Genomic DNA, 18,565 nt, shown 5'->3' on the forward strand with positions numbered 1-18,565 from the left:
TTGCTTGGTTTCAGATCCCTATGAATAATTTTCAACCTCGAGTCTCTGTGAAGGTAAAGGAGGCCTCTGCCAATCCCTTCAATGATTAATTTGCGTCTGTTCCAATAAAGTAAATCTCGTTTTTGTAAATCTGAAACGATAATGAAGTAGAGGGTTAGTACAGTTCATTAAAGTAGGTGCTCTAATGTGCTAGCAATCAGGAGTCTATGGAACTGCAACATCTCTAAGGAAAACAGGATTAATCATCTTTCATCTACTAACCAAATAGATAGGCATCCAAGCTTTTGTTTGGCATGTATTCATAGATTAACATTTTTTCTTCTCTTTCGACACAGCACCCCAGGAGTCTAACAAGATTACGGTGTTGCAGCTTGGAAATGAGCTCAACCTCATTCATAAACTCCTTGATCCCTTGATTCGAAGAATTTGAAAGCCTTTTCACCGCAATTTTCTGGCCGCTTAAAAGTTTCCCCTTCAAATAAGTTGAACAAGATTAGTAAATCGTTCATGGATCCCTTCAATCATTTAACTCTTGAGTTACAGAAAACACCTTGAACACTGGACCAAAGCCACCTGTGCCTAGCTTATTCTTCACATGAAATGTATCCGTTGCAATAGCCAGTGTCTCATAACTGTACAACGGCAGCTCTTCGAGATTTGATTGTTCTGGCTTGTCACTCAGAATGCTTTCCTTTTTAGACACTTCGCCTTCTTCAAATAATGACAATTCAACATTTTGCTTATTCCCTGATTATGAGCCAAAATGTAAGTAGATGTGTAGTATGTGATGACCGTACTCTTCTGCAAGTTTAGCATATTACCTCTGTGCCTTGTCAACCACTTCCGGAAACAGTATGCCGATATGGCCAAGAATAAAAGACCCAAAACTACTGTGCTTGCAATGACGGCCTTCATGTTCTTCCGGAAACCTGCGTTCAGGGTGTTGAAGCTAGTTAAGAAAATTTAGAGCAAAGGAACTGGAAGTAATCCTTCAATTTGATTTCTTTTCGGTTGAAAGGTAATCATTAAGAAAATGGGTTGAGGAGATTTTACAAATCGCAGCGTAAATTCTATTTCTATCAGGTTTGTATCTAAGAACACGGGTATGCAACAGCAACAATAGCATAGCACAATGTATTACCAAGTTCCGTATGTGCCACCCTTATGTGAAGGTCTGCCCCATTAAAAGAGAACTGTTGTATGTCAATTAGGCTGCTGCTCCAGTACATACATCCAATCCCTGTACTATAGGCATATGCTATGCAGGAGCAATTGTTCAAGCACTGATTACCACAGTCTTGCTCTGTAGCTGACCTGAGGAGCTCCATTAAATGAGCAAAATCTGGAATTTTTATGTTTGCAAGCTTCAAAAATCCATCTGGTTTGCCCTCTTGACCAGCAGAGATGTTTCTGTCGCACTGCAGCAATGCCTTTCTGGAGCAGCCACCAGTCCAGTTTCCCTTGTCCCATTCCTCCTTGTTTTTTGGTTCAAAACCTTGCAGGCATGTACAAATTGGCGAATGCTGAGGATTGCAACTTCCGAAAGGGCCACATTTGCCATAAACATCACATTCACTCTTTAGACTTGTCCACGAAACCTTGGAGTGTCCATCTCCATAATACGAAACCTTCTCAGCTAGAACCCCTGAAGAATTCAATACATAGTATAACAAAGCAAGATCATTGATGAAGGAGTGTGTAAAATATTCAGATCCATTAGGGTCTGTCACCAGATCAAATCGATTATGGTATGCAGAACTCATTTCAGGAATTCCATTCCATGGACCACTCCGCCAGTAAGGTTTACTATGATTCCAGATGAAAAACTCTGGGATTTGAAGAGGGTCAACGCCAAAAGAGAAGTTTCCAACTGAGGGATCAGAGGGACTTCGCCATGAGGTCAGCCGGATCATGTTATTTTTGCTTATCACGCCTATTTTCATTGTCCTCACAAGAGTATCCGTAGGAGTCTGAAAACTTTCCCACAAAATTCTTCCATTTGAGTTGTCCCTCAAGACCAAGTTCCCAGTATCCAAAAGTTGTGCACTAGAATTTGCCACAGAATTTGCTACGTTAGACGACCATAGTACGTTCTTCTGCCCATTCAAGATCACAGCATTACCATCTTCTGAAATTGTCAACATTCCTGCAGAATCCGTAATGGGGTCGTCTCTGTTAGCCACCCACACAACACTCTGTGCTGGAATATTGAGAATGATTCCAACATAGCGGTCACTAGTATTTACAGGACTGAAGAACGCTAATTTAAAGTTTTGGCTTGCGGAAACTATAGTTGCAGAATCTCTCATTGGCTCGTTGACAGTTATGGTGTCTAGAGCAATGAAAACTTCTGACCAAAAACAAGCAAACAGGAAAAGGAGAGGGAGGAGGTTTTTGAGACCCCTCATTTTGATGGCCAAGTGAAGAGAAATGTATATGGTTTTTTATAAAACAATGCAAGAAATGCAGCTGCTGAGAGTATTGTGACTTTCCATGAACCTCGTTTGTTCCTCTTACTCACTCACTTCCACTCAAGTTGCTCCAAGTCTGCGCTTTGTAATTGTATCCGACTTGGGAAATCCTATTAATCATCGAAAGCAACAAAAAAAGTAAAATACACACACTAGTTGAGTCAATTAAGGATAGTGAATGGTACTGATAGGAATAAAAAGTGTTTGAACTTGGTCATGAACCTCAAGCTACAGAGATATTTGACCTTTCTTCTTTTCTTTGTATCTCAACCATCTACTTTGATTGGTCGTTCTTGGCGTCGGCACTCGGCAGCCTACCAACCGACGTATTTTTATTTCCAAATAATCAACGCGTGATTTTCAAAAAGAAGAGGGTCCAAATAGTTGAGATTCCTCTTTGGGAATTGGGATAATTGGATTACTGTTTCTTGTGGCGATTGTACGATGTCTTTTCCTCCGGACTATTTGATCTATAAAAATGTAATTAGTATATTTAACTGCTCCAACTGAACCACTCTGAACTTTGTATTTTTGCCACATTGCAAAGATTCTTCCGGCGAATACTTCTAACTTAGTTTAATTAATTTAGTCCTACCAAAATAAAAATAACTGATTTGCTGTTAATTAAGGTGGCAAATACAATTAAAAAAAAAAAAGGTGGCAGATGAATGAAGAGCAATGTAACATGGCCAAGACAGAATGTAATGGGTGTAAGGTTTAAGGGAAAGTGTATAGATGCATAATCTATATTTGTCTATCTATTACTATTCAAGTACTCATATCTCTATGTTTATCTATATTTATAGTCTGTATCAGCGTTTGAAAGTTTCCAGTTTGAGACCCTGAAGCGACTGATGCAGTAGATATCCTGAAGCCATCCAAGAAGGTTCAAGTCTGGGTACTTGCACAATTCAAACGTGCTAAAAAATTGCAGCTATAGTCTCTAAAGAATTCCCCAACTTCCGCAGTTACCAAGTAATGTAACTGGAACGAAGTTGAAGTGTTGTATGGTAAAAATTTTCATTGCGTGACAATAGAAAATAGCTATGTATCCTCAGCTGAGTCATTCATTTACAACTTTTCTCTACGCAGTATTCATCAGAGAAAGATCAAGAAGAAAGCTATAGGCTATGCATACAACAACAGAATGTGCTATCTTCCTTGGAGAGTTGTAAAACTGACATCATTAACAGAATGTTGTGAAGATTCACTTTCTGATAAACCCAATGTTGCAGTATAAGCTGGTAATTTAGGAGGAGGAAGTTCTGCAATTTCACTGTTCAACATTGAAAGAACATTAGACATGTTTGGCCTATCACTGGCAGATTCTTGCACACACAATATTCCCGCATGGACATATCTCGAGACCTCCACTTCAACTCGTGGATCAGATAATAGTGGGTCTAACAATTTTATGGCTTGTTTTATATTCCACAGTTTCCAGGCCTGAAATGTTGTAAATACAACATGAAGTGGATTTAGTGATCAGCTAAGTAAAGTGGAAATGAAGTTTTATTGACCCTAATCATGTAGAAACTTACATATCCTATCAGACTCAGTTTGTTCTCGTCATAATGGAAGCTAGTATTTTTCTTTCCACTTACGATCTCTAATAACAATATTCCAAAGCTGTATACATCTGATTTCTCTGAAAACTGGCCACCCATCGCATATTCAGGAGCCATGTAGCCGCTGCAACGCATTGTTTAGGCATGAAAATTTAGTTCTGGAGTTACACTTTGTTAATTAAGGTTGGTAAGAAGAGAGTTTGAGTAAATCATGATAGAACAGAAAGCAATTGAAGAAATTATGTACTTACTATGTTCCTACAACTCTATTTGTGTTGGCTTGATCCTGGTTGCCTCCAAAAATTCTTGCTAAGCCAAAATCTGATATCTTTGGATTTAGCTCTTCATCTAACAGGATGTTGCTTAGTTTCAAATCTCTGTGTATAATTTTCAATCTTGAATCTCTGTGAAGGTAAAGGAGGCCTCTGCCAATCCCTTCAATGATGAATTTGCGTCTGTCCCAATCTAGTAAATTTCGTTTTTTTGAATCTGAACAGAATTAGATTAGAATGAAATAGAGAATTAGAAACTAGGTGCTTGGGGACAGTACTTCTACGCTTATCTGAAATGCTACATATGCTAGTATTCTGGAGTCTATGGAACCTAAATGGAAATAGGTATATACACCATTAACTTACTAACCAATTACGTAGAAATCCAGGCTTTTGTTCGGCATGTATTCATAGACTAACATTTTTTCCTCTCTTTGGACACAGCAGCCCAGGAGTCTAACAAGATTACGGTGTTGCAGCTTAGAAATGAGAACCACCTCATTCATAAATTCCTTTATCCCTTGATTCGAAGAGTTTGAAAGCCTTTTCACCGCAACTTGCTGGCCATTCAAAAGTTTCCCCTGCAGATTAATTGAACAAGATAAATAAATCATTCATGGATCGATCCCTTCAAAAATACATTTTTGTATGAAATACCTTGAACACAGGACCAAAGCCACCTGTCCCCAGCTTATTCTTCGCATGAAAATTTTCTGTTGCATTAGCCAGTGTCTCGTAACTATATAATGGCAACTCCTCAAGCTTTGATTGTTCTGAGTTGTCACTCACACTGGTTTCCATTCTGGACACTTCCCAGGCTTCAGACAATGTCAAATTGACGTTTTGCTTATTCCCTGATTATGAGCAAATATGTGAATAGATCTGCAGCAAGTAAAGACTCCCCTTTGACAATCTTAGCATGTTACTAACGACTCCTCTTTGACAATTTTAGCATGTTACCTCTATGTCTAGTCAACCGCTTCCGCAAAAAATATGCTGATATGGCCAAGAATAAAGCCCCCAATATTACTGTGCTTGCAATGACTGCTTTTATTTTGTTCGGAAAACCTGCACGTCAGGGAGTTGAAGCTGGTCAAGAGAATTTAGAGCACGGGAACAAAAGGTACTCATTAGATTTGGTTTCTTTTTTTGTCGAAACATTAGTCATTAAACAAATAGATCGAGGAGGTTTCAAAAATCAAAGTGTAAATTCTATCAGGTTTGCACTTAAAAACACAGGTTTGCAGCAGTAGTTAAGCATAGTGTGGTACCTGGTTTTGAATAGGCCACCTTTACGTGAAGATCTGCCCCATTGAAAGAGAATTGCTGTATGTCAATTAGGCTACTGTTCCAGTGCATACATCCAATACCCGTAGTATAGGCATAAGCGATGCAGGAGCAATTGTTCAAGCACTGGATGCCGCATTCTTCTTCTGTCGCCCTGAGGAACAGCATTAAGTGAGAAAAATCGGGAACCTTTATGTTGTTAAGCTTCAAAAATACATCTGGTTTCCCGTCTTGACCAGCAGAAATGTTTCTGTCGCATTGCAGCAATGCCTTTCTGGAGCAGCCGCTGGTATAGTTTCCCTCCTCCCATTCCTCCTTGTTTTTTGGTTCAAAACCTTGCAGGCATGTGCAAATTGGCGAATGCTGAGGATTGCAACTCCCAAAAGGTCCACATTTGCCATAAACGTCACATTGACTCTCTAGACTTGTCCACGAAACATCGGAGTGTCCATCTCCATAATACGAAACCTTCTCCATGAAAACCCCTGAAGAATTCAACACATAGTAGTACAATGCCAAATTACTTGTGAAAGAGTGGGTAAAATATTGAGATCCATTTTGATCTGTTCCCAGATCAAATCGTCTCAGGTACGATGTACCCATTTCAGGAATTCCAATAAACACGTTACCATTCCACGGACCACTCCGCCAGTAAGGTTTGCTATGATTCCAGATGAAAAACTCTGGGAGTCGAAGAGGGTCAACGCCAAAAGAGAAGTTTCCAACTGAGGGATCAGAGGGACTTCGCCATGAGGTCAGCCGGATCATGTTATTTTTGTTTATCACGCCTATTTTCATTGTCCTCACAAGAGTATCCGTCGGAGTCTGAAAACTTTCCCACAAAATTCTTCCATTTGAGTTGTCCCTCAAGACCAAGTTCCCAGTATCCAGAAGTTGTGCGCTAGAATTTGCCACAGAATTTGATACATTAGATGACCATAATACTTCCTTCTGCCCGTTCAAGACCACAAGAATACCATCCCCTGATATTGCCAACGATCCTGCAGAATCCTTTATGGGATTGTCTCTATTAGCCACCCACACAACACTTTGTGCTGGAATGTTGGTAGTGATTCCAACATACCGATTATTAGAATTTACGGGAGTGAAGAATCCTAATGTGAACGACTGGCCTGAGGAAACTATTGTTTCAGGATCTTTTATTGGGTGATCGGTTGTTATAGCGTCCATAGCAATGCAATCTTCTAACCAGAAGCAAGCAAACAGGAAGAGTAGAGGCAACAAGTTTTTGAGTCCCCTCATTTTGATGGCCATATGAAGAGAAATATGTCTTCTACGATATAAGCAAATTATACAACTACCAAAGAGTATTGAGACCTTCCAGGCACCTCACTCCTTCCTCGTACTTGCTTCTATAACCCAATCGCTCCGCGGCTGCGCTTTCCTTCTGAATTTTAAAAAAAAATTGGCTAATGAATAAAAGCGACAAAGAAGAAGAGATGGACAAGTTTGAGCTAATTTTATACACATGCAAATCGCAACACCTATAATATCTAATCTTAAGGGAAGAGAGATTCACCTACCCAAGGGATTAGAGGTCAAGGTCCATCTTAACGCTTTAGAGAAAATACATAAATGTAAGAGAAGGTAATAATTATTTATATATATACATAAACATGATAGATTGGATGAAATTTAGATGTGCTAATGTGTACCCATTCGGTACCCGTTAGAAAAATCCTATTAAAAATTTTTTTAGGTAATTTACATATCTCCACTCTAAATGGAGTTGGGGGAAGGCCAATTTGACAAGTTGGTAGACGAGTTGGGCTGAATAAGGGCAGCAAAATAGTAGTATTAGTAGTACTTGGAACGTTTTCGAACTTGGGGGGTCAGAATCCTCATTCTAGAGAGATTAGATCTTTCTTGCCTTTTATCGGTCCGTTTTGGCGCGCTATTAGACGGCCAACCGGCAAAACTTCCAAGGGTTTCCATCAATAATATGAATACACGACGAAAAAGTTTGAGTTAGTAGAGATGCCTCTTTCAAATGACCGGATGATGAGTTTCAGGAGTAGTAATTGCATGGTTTTTTCTTCCTCTGGAGTTGGTTTAACAGTCAAATTGTGAATATCCTATTTAACTGCATTTACTTTTCCGCTCTATCTTTGTACTTTTCGCCACAAATTTCAGTATGTACATACCCTGAAATTATTGTTAAATGGAGGTGTGTCTACGTGCAATGAAAAATAAAATTATGTCCATTTTCTGTAAAAACTATTTGGCTATTAAGCATTGGAAGAATAGTTGACAGACAAATTCGGCCCATCTTTTGCAGAGTCTTGCAGGCATAATAGTCCAACATGGATGCGTCTCAAGACCTTCATTTCAATGGACGGGTCAAAAACTGTCGGAAAGATAAATTTCACCGTCTCACGCGCATTCCACAGTTTCCAGGCCTGAAAATTATGAGAACGAAATTGTTAGGATCCAAACGCGGAACAAACAACTATTGATATATCAAATACGGAGTATATAATAATTTAATGATAAGTAAGCCACAATCATGAAAGATAAACGTCACACAGTATTTAATGTGGTTCGTCTCACCATTGAGTCTACGTCTACGAAGAGAAATCTATTTTTTATTACGAGGAAAAATTCCATACAAAAATACAATTTGAATCCAAACTCAATCTTGTATACCATTTCTTATCTCCCAAAAATCCTCTTTCACCCTATATATAAGGTTACACGTCCCTTCTTATGTGCCCCTCGTGTGTGTCTTTGTAATATGTCAATCTACTTATTTATAGAGAATATTATTTGATTAAAACCCAAATAACAACAAAAAATAGTGCTGATTTCTAGACTTGTACAGAATAGAAAAATAATTTCTAAATTCTAAACAAAATTAGAATTTTTTTGACTACTTATTTCAAGTAATTAAGGCCCCGTTTGGAACTTGAATTTTTTAGAAGTTTGTCTAAAACTTTACTATAGTGCACTGTAGAAGTTTTTGGAAAAATTTTTAAGATAAAAACTTTTTTTTGCTGGCGACTGACTATAGTCGCGATCTGGTCCGCTACTGCTGCGATCTGGTCGCGCTAGGGGAAGGGGGAGTGTCGGGGAAGAGGGGAGGAAAGATGGGAGGGAAGGAGAGGGGAGGGAGAGAACAAAAAAAGAAAAATAGCATAACAGAATGTTGCAGATCGGTCAAGGGGAGGGGAGGTTAGGAGAGGGGAGAGAAGAAAGGGAAAAAAAAATAAAAAATTTGCTGCCGGCGTCGGAAGTAGCGCGGAGTGGTGGCTGGCGATGAAGGTGTGGTGGATCCGGTGGGGGAGAAAGAAGAAGAAAGTGAAAAGTTTTTTGTGTATTAGATATTTTGAAGTGTGTAGGTTAAAAATTTGATAAGTTTTTTTAGATTCCTATAACTAAATTGTTAAAAAACTAGTAGCTAAAAATTTGGCCAAAAAACTTGGGTTCCAAACAGGCCCTAAAAACAATTAGAAAACTAGTTATTTCTACATAAATTAATAAACTTGTCTAAAAGAAATTAAATCAATTTCCTAACAAATTTTCACTTTGGCAAAAAAAAATTTTTAACAACCATTTGTCTTCAACTAGTAAATAATATGGCATCAAATTACACATCCGAATCAATACAGTTCTGACACAAATTGATTCAATCGGCAAATGAACATGTGTAATTATCCCGAATCCAATCTTCAGTTAACTCGCGGGAAGGTGCCTCAATTTACTATTTCCCTTTGTAATATTTTTTCTCACCACCATTTGCAACTCGAGATCCCCTTCTATGAATTCTAACCCTAATCATTGAGTCAATCAAATGATAAAATCACCTTACTTCTTCTTATATTCAGGACAGTCTTGCCATGTGTGATTTTTAAGACTTCACCTGCAACGTAATACTCGTAGTCATTAGAACCTTCTGACGTTGAATAATTAAATTCTTTTGTTTCTTTAGGACACATGTCACACCACCTAAAAAACATAAATTGAATCTAAAAAATCACTGGGATGAAATATCAACCGATAGAATTGTGAGAAAGTCTTCATTGATTCACATCCAAAATGAACATTGGATTCTACCTTTTCTTTTATCCTTGAATCACTTGTTTAGATTTATTGTCAAACATTTCTATACTTTTCGACTTTTCATCCTTCACTTTTAATGCTTTTTACCAAACTTTTGAAATAAAGATGTCATCCATTAAATTGTTTAATTGGTAACAACCACCAGCTCACTTGATTTCAATAGTTAACCAGGATCTAATTTTGAACCCTATTCTGATACTAGTTTGTTGGGGTCTAAGTGTCCATGATCAGTCCAATCTCACAACCAAACTCTGATACCACTTGTTAGGATCCAAGCACGGAACAAACAACTATTGAGATATCAAGTGCACATCAATTTAATGATAAACAAGCCACAAGTATGAAAGATAAATGACACACACTATTTAACGTGGTTCGCCTCCACCGTTGAGTGTACGTCCACGGAGAAAAATTCGTTCTTTATTATGAGAGAAAAATCCTATACAAGAATACAACTTGAATCCAAATCTAACCTTTGTATACCATCTTTCATCTTCCAAGAACCCTCTCTCACCCCATGTATAAGCTACATGTCGTTTCTCGTGTGCCTCTTGTGTGTCTCTTTGTAGTATACCAACCTACTTAGAAAACTAATGCTAATTTCTAGATTTGTACAGAATAGGAAATAATTTCTAAATCTTAAACAAAATAGAAAATTTCTTAAGTATTACTTTAAGTGACTAAAATCAATTAAAAAACTAGTTACTTTCACACAAATTAAGAAACTTGCCTAAAAGAAATTAATTCAATTTTCTAACAGAAATGATACTGGAACTAATCATGAACACATTGCCGTCCCATGGACCACTGCGCCAAAGAGGCTTGCTTTAATTCGAAATGAAGATTTCTGGAATTCCTGGAGGATTAAAACCAAAAGAGAAGCTTCTAATGGATGGATCAAAATGACTTTTCCATGAGGTCAGCCGGTTCTTGTTTGGGACTTGTCATGGTTCGCCGTCGCAGGTCATGGTTGCATCGTTATCTCGGTTGCTCCACATCCGTCACAGCATATCAGTTAAATATCGGGTGATACGCACATTATAGCATAAAAAAATTTTCAAAAAATTTAAAAAAAATACTAAAATTAGAAAATACCAATAAATGTACAATCTGAAAAATATTCGAGTTGACTCTTAGTGAATTCGGATATATCGATCGATACTATGCATCATGGATTCGAATCGGTCAATGTCAATCGAGTCAGAGCGAGTCCCCTCCGTTCTAGTTGCGACTTGACCAATTTGTATTGGAATTGGCCGATATTGCTAACCCTTGCTGACAATAGTGTCTGTAGGATGCTAAAAACTTTCCTATACAACCATTCCATTTGAGTTGCCTCTCAAGACGAAATTCCCAGTATCCAGCAGTTCTGCACTGGAATTTGCCACCACTGTAACATTAGAAGACCACAACACCTTCTTCTGCCCGTTGAAGACCACGAGATTACCATCTTCTGAAATGGTAAATATTCCTCCAGAATCCTTCAAGTGTCTGTCTCTCTTAGCCACCCAAAGAACATTTGGCTGAGCAAAAATTATTGAAAATGATTCCGACGTAGTGATTACTAGTATTTGCAAGGCTGAAAAATCCCATTTTGTAATTTTGGCCTGCTGAGACTATAGATTCAGGGTCTCAAATCGGCCTAGTGATCGTAATGGTACCATCATCAGCCTCGCAATCTTTTGCAAAGAAGAAAGCAAAAAGGAGCAGTAGAATTACCAATTTTGCAAGTCTCCTCATCCTGACGCTGCAGAAAAAAGTTGTCTATGATTGATATTCATGTGGATTTTGAGTTTCGAGCATTGGCATTTGAATTCTTCCTCTTCATAATCTTACCGCGTTGCTGGATATTTCCTTCATTTCTGGATTCATAGTCAGCAATACAGAATAGACCCCTGGACTATAATAATGCTTGCGCTCTAGTAATAGTTGTTTCAAAAGTCTTGCATTGTAGACTAAGGATGATATCAAGTCGAGTCGAACTCGAGTAACGCTTTACTCAAGCTCGAATTCGATGCTTAGTAGTAATACTGAAATTCGAACTTGAACTCGAGTTTGAATCGAGCGAGCTGTTTGAACAAAGCTTGAGCTCGATTCGACATGATATTGGAAGGGCTTGATAGAGCTCAAAAAGTTGGTGAGATCGATATCGAGGTTAAGTGCTCGAACTCAACGAACAGTTAGGGTAGTAAATATAGCAAATACTCAATCTAAAAGAGTAATTTAGTTGTTTATAATATATTAATTAAATAGTACACCAAGTACTTAATAGAGCTCGACCACCTTTCGACTATATGATATAAATACTCGAACTTAATTCGAAAAACTCAATCAAGTAACTTGAACTCGACTCGAACTCAACATTGACTGAACTCGAGTCGAACAGTTACTCGAGCTACTCGCGAGCTCAAGTCAAGTTGGAGAAATCTCTAATTTTGTGATGAATTTAAAAAAAATTCTACAAAAGGGGTGATTTTGGTAATGGATTCCGTTCGGAGGGTCTTCGCATTCGTGAAATGCGAGCTCAGTAGAGCTCACATTTCACGAATGCGAGGTTAGAATAGAGCTCGCATTCGCGAAATACGAGCTCTACTTATTGAGCTCGCATTCCGCGAACTCCTAGTTTGCTGGTTCAGACTTGCGGCTTTGAAACTTTATCTACTTCAGTTGCTATTTGGTTGTCTTTGTTTGGCCGCAAGTTCTGATCTGCTGAGATTTGTGTTTATAATCAATAACCCTGGTTTCATTTGAAGTGTTCAGTGTTAAGGGGTATTTGGGGTGATAGGTTCACTAGTTTTGTTTGAAGCTTTGCATGATTTTTCTGCATCGAAATTTGCAGAAGCATTGTTGTTGAAGAAAAACTGTTCTTTGATGCTCGCATGATCCTTTCATCTAATTTGTTTTGTGCTTAAACATAAGGATTTTTGCGGCTAAAAGATGGAAAATGTTTAGAATTTTTATTACTATAGTCTAAGTGTTAGACTGTTCAAGTCATTAGTTGCAGTCGGATGAAAGGAAACTACATCAGACACCATAAAGGCTGTGCCGCGAGCCTGCTGCCGAACCATCTTGCATGAAGTATTTTCAATATTTGCATGATTTCCTCCTTGTCTTGGCTCTCAGTGAGCTCGCATTCGGGGAATGCGAAGACCCCTATTTGCAGAACACGCACCAAGAACCGCCCTCGTTGTAGAATTCTTTTTTTTTCCATCATAAACTAAGAATTCACCCAGTCAAGTTGCTCAATTGAGTTACACCCCCATTGTAGACCCCATGATGGACTATTTTTAGATGTGTGCCTTATTGAAGGCTTTCTGATAAGGGTCGGCGCAACCACGCCGAGCTATTTACAGCCCAAATGAACCGCATCAGCTCCGCCTCCATCTAGGGCGTTCAATTACATATTTTTAAAATTAAAAATTCAAAACTGGAATCAAATGTGCTAATTAATTCATCAGTCTATCTAAGAGCTCATTCATTTGGATTGTTATTTTTTAGAATTTTTATAAAAAATATATATATACACTGTAATGATTTGATATGCATGAAATAGAAAGGTGAATCCAAAAAAATAAGTTTATGAAAAATGTAAAAAAAAAATTTGGGAAAAATGACAATCCAAAGCGATCCATTGTAGCATGAGATTTCATTTATCGCGGTTGCCCTTGACCCAGCCTCGTGGTCAATGTATGAATTCCTACGTGGGTTTATCATTATTATGATGTGAATTTTACTTTTCTTTCCCATCTTTTTTATGGAGCAAACGTGTTCAATTATTATAGTAAAACAATTATTTTAATGAAGTTTGTAGAACTTAAAATACTACTTCTAGACTAGTTAACCTCATTTATTTAACATTTTCTTTCCTTGACATTCTCATCCCTTTTTATACAACCGTAAATCTTGAAAAGTGATAATACCACAGCCACTTTTACTGAACTGTCAATAATGCTTGTGGAGTCAATTCCCTATGTTGCATGATTTCATTCTCCTCCAGACTTGTTTAGCTATCAAAAGGTAATAACTTAGCATTCAACTAACCATTCTAACTTATATTTGTATTCTTTTTGCCAATAGTAGTAAGATTCTCCTATGGAATCATTTTTAATTTAATTAATTTAATTTAATCTTACCAAAATAAAATTAATTAAAAAAAGCGTTAGAACTCCAAATATGCTTTCCTGCTTCGCTCCCTGGTAAAGTTTGACTAGCTTTTGACCATTGAAAGTTGGTGAAACTACTTCGCTGGTTCTCGTTTGCTTGCACGCCATATATGGCGGTCAAAGTAAAGACACCAAATATTATGGTGGACCAAGTCGTTCATTTATTTATGGTGTTTTTCTTCGTGGCTATGGTGTTTTTCACTTGCAAAGTCATAGCCAATCAAAGGCTTTTCATGGCATGCGTCTCTTTTTTTTTTTTTGAACCATCATTTTTTTTCATTTCATTTTCAGCGTATGCAAACACATTTGGAACTACTTCACTTGTACAACTTGCTAACTTTATTCTATTGCCTTGCAATGATACACCCAATTTCATGCAATTCAATTTAGACATCCCTTTAACACAAGGTTCAAAAAGAAAGTCAAAACAAAAGGTCTTGGGCGTAACAATTGTGGCTATAAGACAAAGAAAAGGGATAAAGGCTCAAATGTTATCACTAATGGTAAACAAATGAGGGGCTGGTCCTTTAAGAAAGTCAAAAGGGATTAAATTCAAGATGCCCTTGTCACTTTCATGCATCAAATTCAACAAAAATGTGATCTCAACATGCATATAAAATGACAATACGCAGGCACGTCATAAAGTGAGAGCCTTATGATCATGATTTTGGGAAATTTCTTCCCAACACGTGACCAGAAGGCGCGACCATGTCATAAAGACTGGGAGTTTTCTAGCCTTGCACCGTGAAATTTTTTCCTAGCACGCGACCAGAAAGCATGGGCACGTCATAAAGTGGAAGAGTTTTCTGATCATGATTTTGGAAAATTTCTTCCTAGCACGTGATCAGAAGACATGGACACAGCTTGTTGACCCCTTGACCCTTAAAATTCTGCACTTCTGAAAATGACGGACTCGTAAGTTAAGTGCAGACGTGCCTTTATTCAATTACAAAACACAAACATTAAATGAGCAAAACAAAACACAAATATAAAATGAAAAAAACACAATTGAAAAAATATCAACAAAGTTGGATTGCCTCCCAACAAGCACCTTTCTTTAACATCTTTGGTTAGATGTATTTAAACGTCTTTAGTTTGTATAAGTTGGATCTTCAATTGCAACATCTCTACCTCTTCAACTGGAAATTCTTCATAATAAGGTTTGAGGTGATGCTCATTCACCACAAACTTCATGTTCGTTTTCAAACTTTGAATTTTCATTGCTCCATAGTGTCTATGGCGGTACAAACTGTTAAACAGCAAGCAAGCACAAGAACAAAAGATCCCCTCAGTTAGACAAAGATCCAAGGCCAGCATTCACATATCAGTTTTTTATGCTGTTTTCACAAAGATAATGGCTAATGATTTGATTGAGAATAAATTATTCTCAATTAAAATAAAAAGGAGAAGTTTCACTATGAATTGGTCGGATTTTGACAATTCTAAAGTGGAACATGATGATGAAATCAAGAATTCAGATCCTGAAAAAATTCAAGAGGAGGTCATTGATAAGTCAGGAGATATCAAATTGATTCCTGATATTTATCAAGATTATAACATTTCTGTTTTTTAGTCTACAGATTTTGATGGTGATGACAAAATGAAGAACCATGCAGAATTTCATATTTTCTGTATAGGTTCAAATATCATCAAAAGATGTTCCATTTTAAACCTATGAGAAGGTTATTTGGAAACATAAAAAAAAAAAAAAATCATCTTTTATATGGAGTTTGGCATGAAAAGACAAAAGAAGTGGTTCGTTGCAAGACTAATATTTAGCTTGCATAAAAACCCAAAGGAAGAAGTTCATTGCAAGGCTAATCATCAATTGCAAAGTTTCTTACAAAAGTCTCGTCCAAAACAAGATTCAAAGATTTGAGAAGACAATTCAAAATCTGCAGCAAAAGTGGCAAGGAGGAGTGTTGGAATATGCAACTTTTCCTACATATTTTGCTAGATTATGTTTAATATCAAAATAATTTAGTTATTAGAAAAATAAGGATATTTGTTAACCAAAGATCATGTTGGTTTGTTAACAGATATTTTAGATAAGATTTGCTAGTAGAAGGAGATTATATTTTGTTGAGATTTTTAGGATAATTGTTAATTGGATATTTTGCTAGTTTGTTTCATGTAATCATTATAAATAGTGAGTTGATAAATGTAGAACATAAGCTCATTTTCCATCTTCAATACAAGTCTCTTATAAGCTTTTTTTGCAACACTAAGGTGTTGTTTCTTAGTTTATGCCCCAAAAAACCAACATATTCATACACAAGCATTTTTTCTTCTCTTTCAACACAGCAGCCAAGAAGTCTAACAAGATTTCGATGTTGAAGTTTAGAAATCAGCATAACCTCATTCATAAACTCCTCAGTTCCTTGACCAGAAGATTTTGAAAGCTTTTTCACAGCTATCCCCTGTCCATCTGATAGCTTTCCCTGCAGTTACATAACCGTTACATTTGCTGTATTCAACCATAGCAAACACCACATGCAGCTGAGGATGTGTACCTTGTAGACAGGGCCAAAGCCACCTTTTCCAAGCTCATTTTTTGGTTCAAAATCATCTGTTGCATTAGCTAAAGTTTCGTAACTATAAAGTGGTAGCTCTTCAAGCTTGGGTTGCTCCAAGTTGTGGCTAAACAAGCTTTCGACTTTATATACTTCCCCTGCTTCAATTAATGAAATCTGATCTTCTTTCCCTGTGCTTATCATGAAATAGTGCTTGGTAAATTTATGACGAGGAAAAACAATATCTGAAAAATGAAGCTAAAATCAGAGTAATACCCTTCTGCTTAGCCAGCCACTTCCAACAAAAGTATGCAGACAATGCAAAGGATAAAGATGCTGCAATTACTGAGGTTGCAATGACTGATTTCATGTCCCTTTTCTTGCCTATAAATGTCAAAGCATCTTCAGAAAGCTACTATCGAGAAAGAACTAGCCAAATGCAATTCTATGTCGTTTTGACTTTCTTGTAGAATCTATAGAAAAAAATGTAAAAAGAAGTGAAGGGGATTTGATAACTTAGTTACATTCCAAAATATAGCCTTGATCGAATTCAAATCCTATTTGATTGCGGAAGCAGAAAGTAAAATGCTACATTAAGAGTACAGAGTTACTAAAATATTGTAAAAGAAGTGTCTTACCAAGTTCAGAATAAGGCACACGTATGTATAAATCTGCCCCATCAGAAGAGGGAAACTGCTGTATATCAATTAAGCTTCCCGTCCAGTGCATACAGCCAATGCCTGGATAAGAGGCATAAGCTACACAGGGGCAATTATTTGAGCACTGAGTACCACATTCGTCTTCTGAAGTTGCTACCCATTCAGCCAAATCTGGAACTTTAGTGTTTGGGAGCTTCAAGAATCCATCTTGTTTGCCCTCAGAACGAACAGAATTATTTCTCTCACATTGCAGCATTGCCCTTCTTGTGCAACCACTAGTCCAGTTTCCTCCTTCCCATTCCACCTTATCTCTAGGCTCAAAACCTTGCAAACATGTACAAATAGGTGAACCATGAGGATTGCAGCTTCCAAAAGGTCCACATTTGCCATAGACATCACATGGACTTCTTGGGCTTGACCATGTAACCTCCCAATCCCCTTCTCTATCTGATAAAAATTTCTCCAGTAGAGACCCTGAGGAACTCAATTCATAGTACAACAAAGCAGTATCATTTGCATACGTGAAGGTAGCATACACCAATCCTGTATCATCCGTTACCAGGTTAAAATCATTTAGATAAACTGGATCCATGCCAGGAATTCCAATAAAGACATTGCCGTTCCATGGACCACTGCGCCAATAAGGTTTATTATCATTCCAAAGGAAGAGTTGTGGAATTTGCTGGGGTTCAACACCTAGGGAGAAACTTCCGATAGATGGATCAGAAGGACTTCTCCAAGAGGTCAATCGGATTTTCTGGCCTTTCGTACTTGAACTTAATCTCATCCACCGTAGATATGAGTTTGTTGGAATCTGAAAACTTTCCCACAGAGTTCTTCCACTGGAATTGTCTGTCAAAACCAAGTTTCCAGTATCCAAAAGTTGTGCAGTAGAATTTGCCACAGAATTTGAAACGTTAGATGACCATAGTATCTCCTTCTGCCCATTCAAGACCACAAGATTGCCGTCTCCTGAGATTGTCAGAGTTCCTGATGAATCATTTAATGGTCTGTCTCTATTAGCCACCCATACTACTGCAACTGCAGGAACATTGAACATGATTCCAACATATCGATCACTATTATTTGCAGGACGGAAAAATCCTAATTTGAAAGTTTGGCCTGAAGAAACTATAGTTTTGGAGTCCAGCAGAGGCTGAGTGATTGTTATATAATCCACCGCTGTACAAGCTTCTAAACAGAAGCAAGCAAGTAGTAGAAAAAGGGATCCCCTCATTGGTGATTGAGAAGTTATCATTGATGATGAACAATCTAACAATCTAACTCCATTTCATTCCCTCCACAAATTTTTTACATCTGGGAATCTAATACGGCAATACAAGATTTTGCATTCTTCCTAGATATTTAGACCAAGTCATGGCATAAGAAAATTAAACCCAATCGTGGCTCTTGTCAAATACATGAAGCCATCATGCATGATGAAATCCATGTGTTTGATTATGATAAACTAAACTTTTTTAGAGGTTTATCAGTATTTGAGGGAGGTAGAGTCAGCTTAATAATATATGGTCCCAGTTAGACTGCACTATTA

General features: G+C 37.5%; 2 protein-coding genes across 2 annotated transcripts in view; both read right to left on the reverse strand.

Moving 5' to 3' along the window:
- Positions 1–2,408, reverse strand: part of LOC113783293 (long-chain-alcohol oxidase FAO1-like) — an 8,677-nt gene extending 6,269 nt beyond the window's left edge. Inside the window, exons 1-5 of the mRNA XM_027329385.1 lie at positions 1,100–2,408; positions 822–929; positions 551–747; positions 262–472; positions 5–130 (exon numbers count right to left, since the gene is read on the reverse strand). Coding sequence (XP_027185186.1) covers positions 5–130; positions 262–472; positions 551–747; positions 822–929; positions 1,100–2,408 — 1,951 coding nt within the window. The remainder of the gene's footprint in view (positions 1–4; positions 131–261; positions 473–550; positions 748–821; positions 930–1,099) is intronic.
- A 1,215-nt stretch (positions 2,409–3,623) lies between these two features.
- Positions 3,624–18,325, reverse strand: LOC113783294 (G-type lectin S-receptor-like serine/threonine-protein kinase At1g11330). The gene is made up of 7 exons (XM_027329386.1): positions 16,993–18,325; positions 16,631–16,738; positions 16,355–16,545; positions 4,682–4,892; positions 4,291–4,528; positions 4,013–4,163; positions 3,624–3,917 (listed from the first exon to the last, which is right to left on the reverse strand). The coding sequence occupies exons 1-7, from the start codon at positions 18,269–18,271 to the stop codon at positions 3,624–3,626; spliced, it is 2,472 nt and encodes an 823-aa protein (XP_027185187.1). The 5' UTR covers positions 18,272–18,325.
- Positions 18,326–18,565: the final 240 nt, after the last annotated feature.

Source organism: Coffea eugenioides, chromosome 9 (assembly GCF_003713205.1).
Source record: "Coffea eugenioides isolate CCC68of chromosome 9, Ceug_1.0, whole genome shotgun sequence".
NCBI classification, from domain to species: Eukaryota; Viridiplantae; Streptophyta; class Magnoliopsida; order Gentianales; family Rubiaceae; genus Coffea; species Coffea eugenioides.

What these genes read in the sequence shown, in the direction of transcription:
- LOC113783294 (XM_027329386.1), bottom strand. Translation starts at nt 18,271, where the DNA reads ATGATAACTTCTCAATCACCAATGAGGGGATCCCTTTTTCTACTACTT. An exon ending in TGTGCCTTATTCTGAACTTG is followed by an intron (nt 16,739 to 16,992) that starts GTAAGACACTTC and finishes TGACATTTATAG; the next exon opens with GCAAGAAAAGGGACATGAAA. An exon ending in AACTGAGTCTGATAGGATAT is followed by an intron (nt 3,918 to 4,012) that starts GTAAGTTTCTAC and finishes ACAACATTTCAG; the next exon opens with GCCTGGAAACTGTGGAATAT.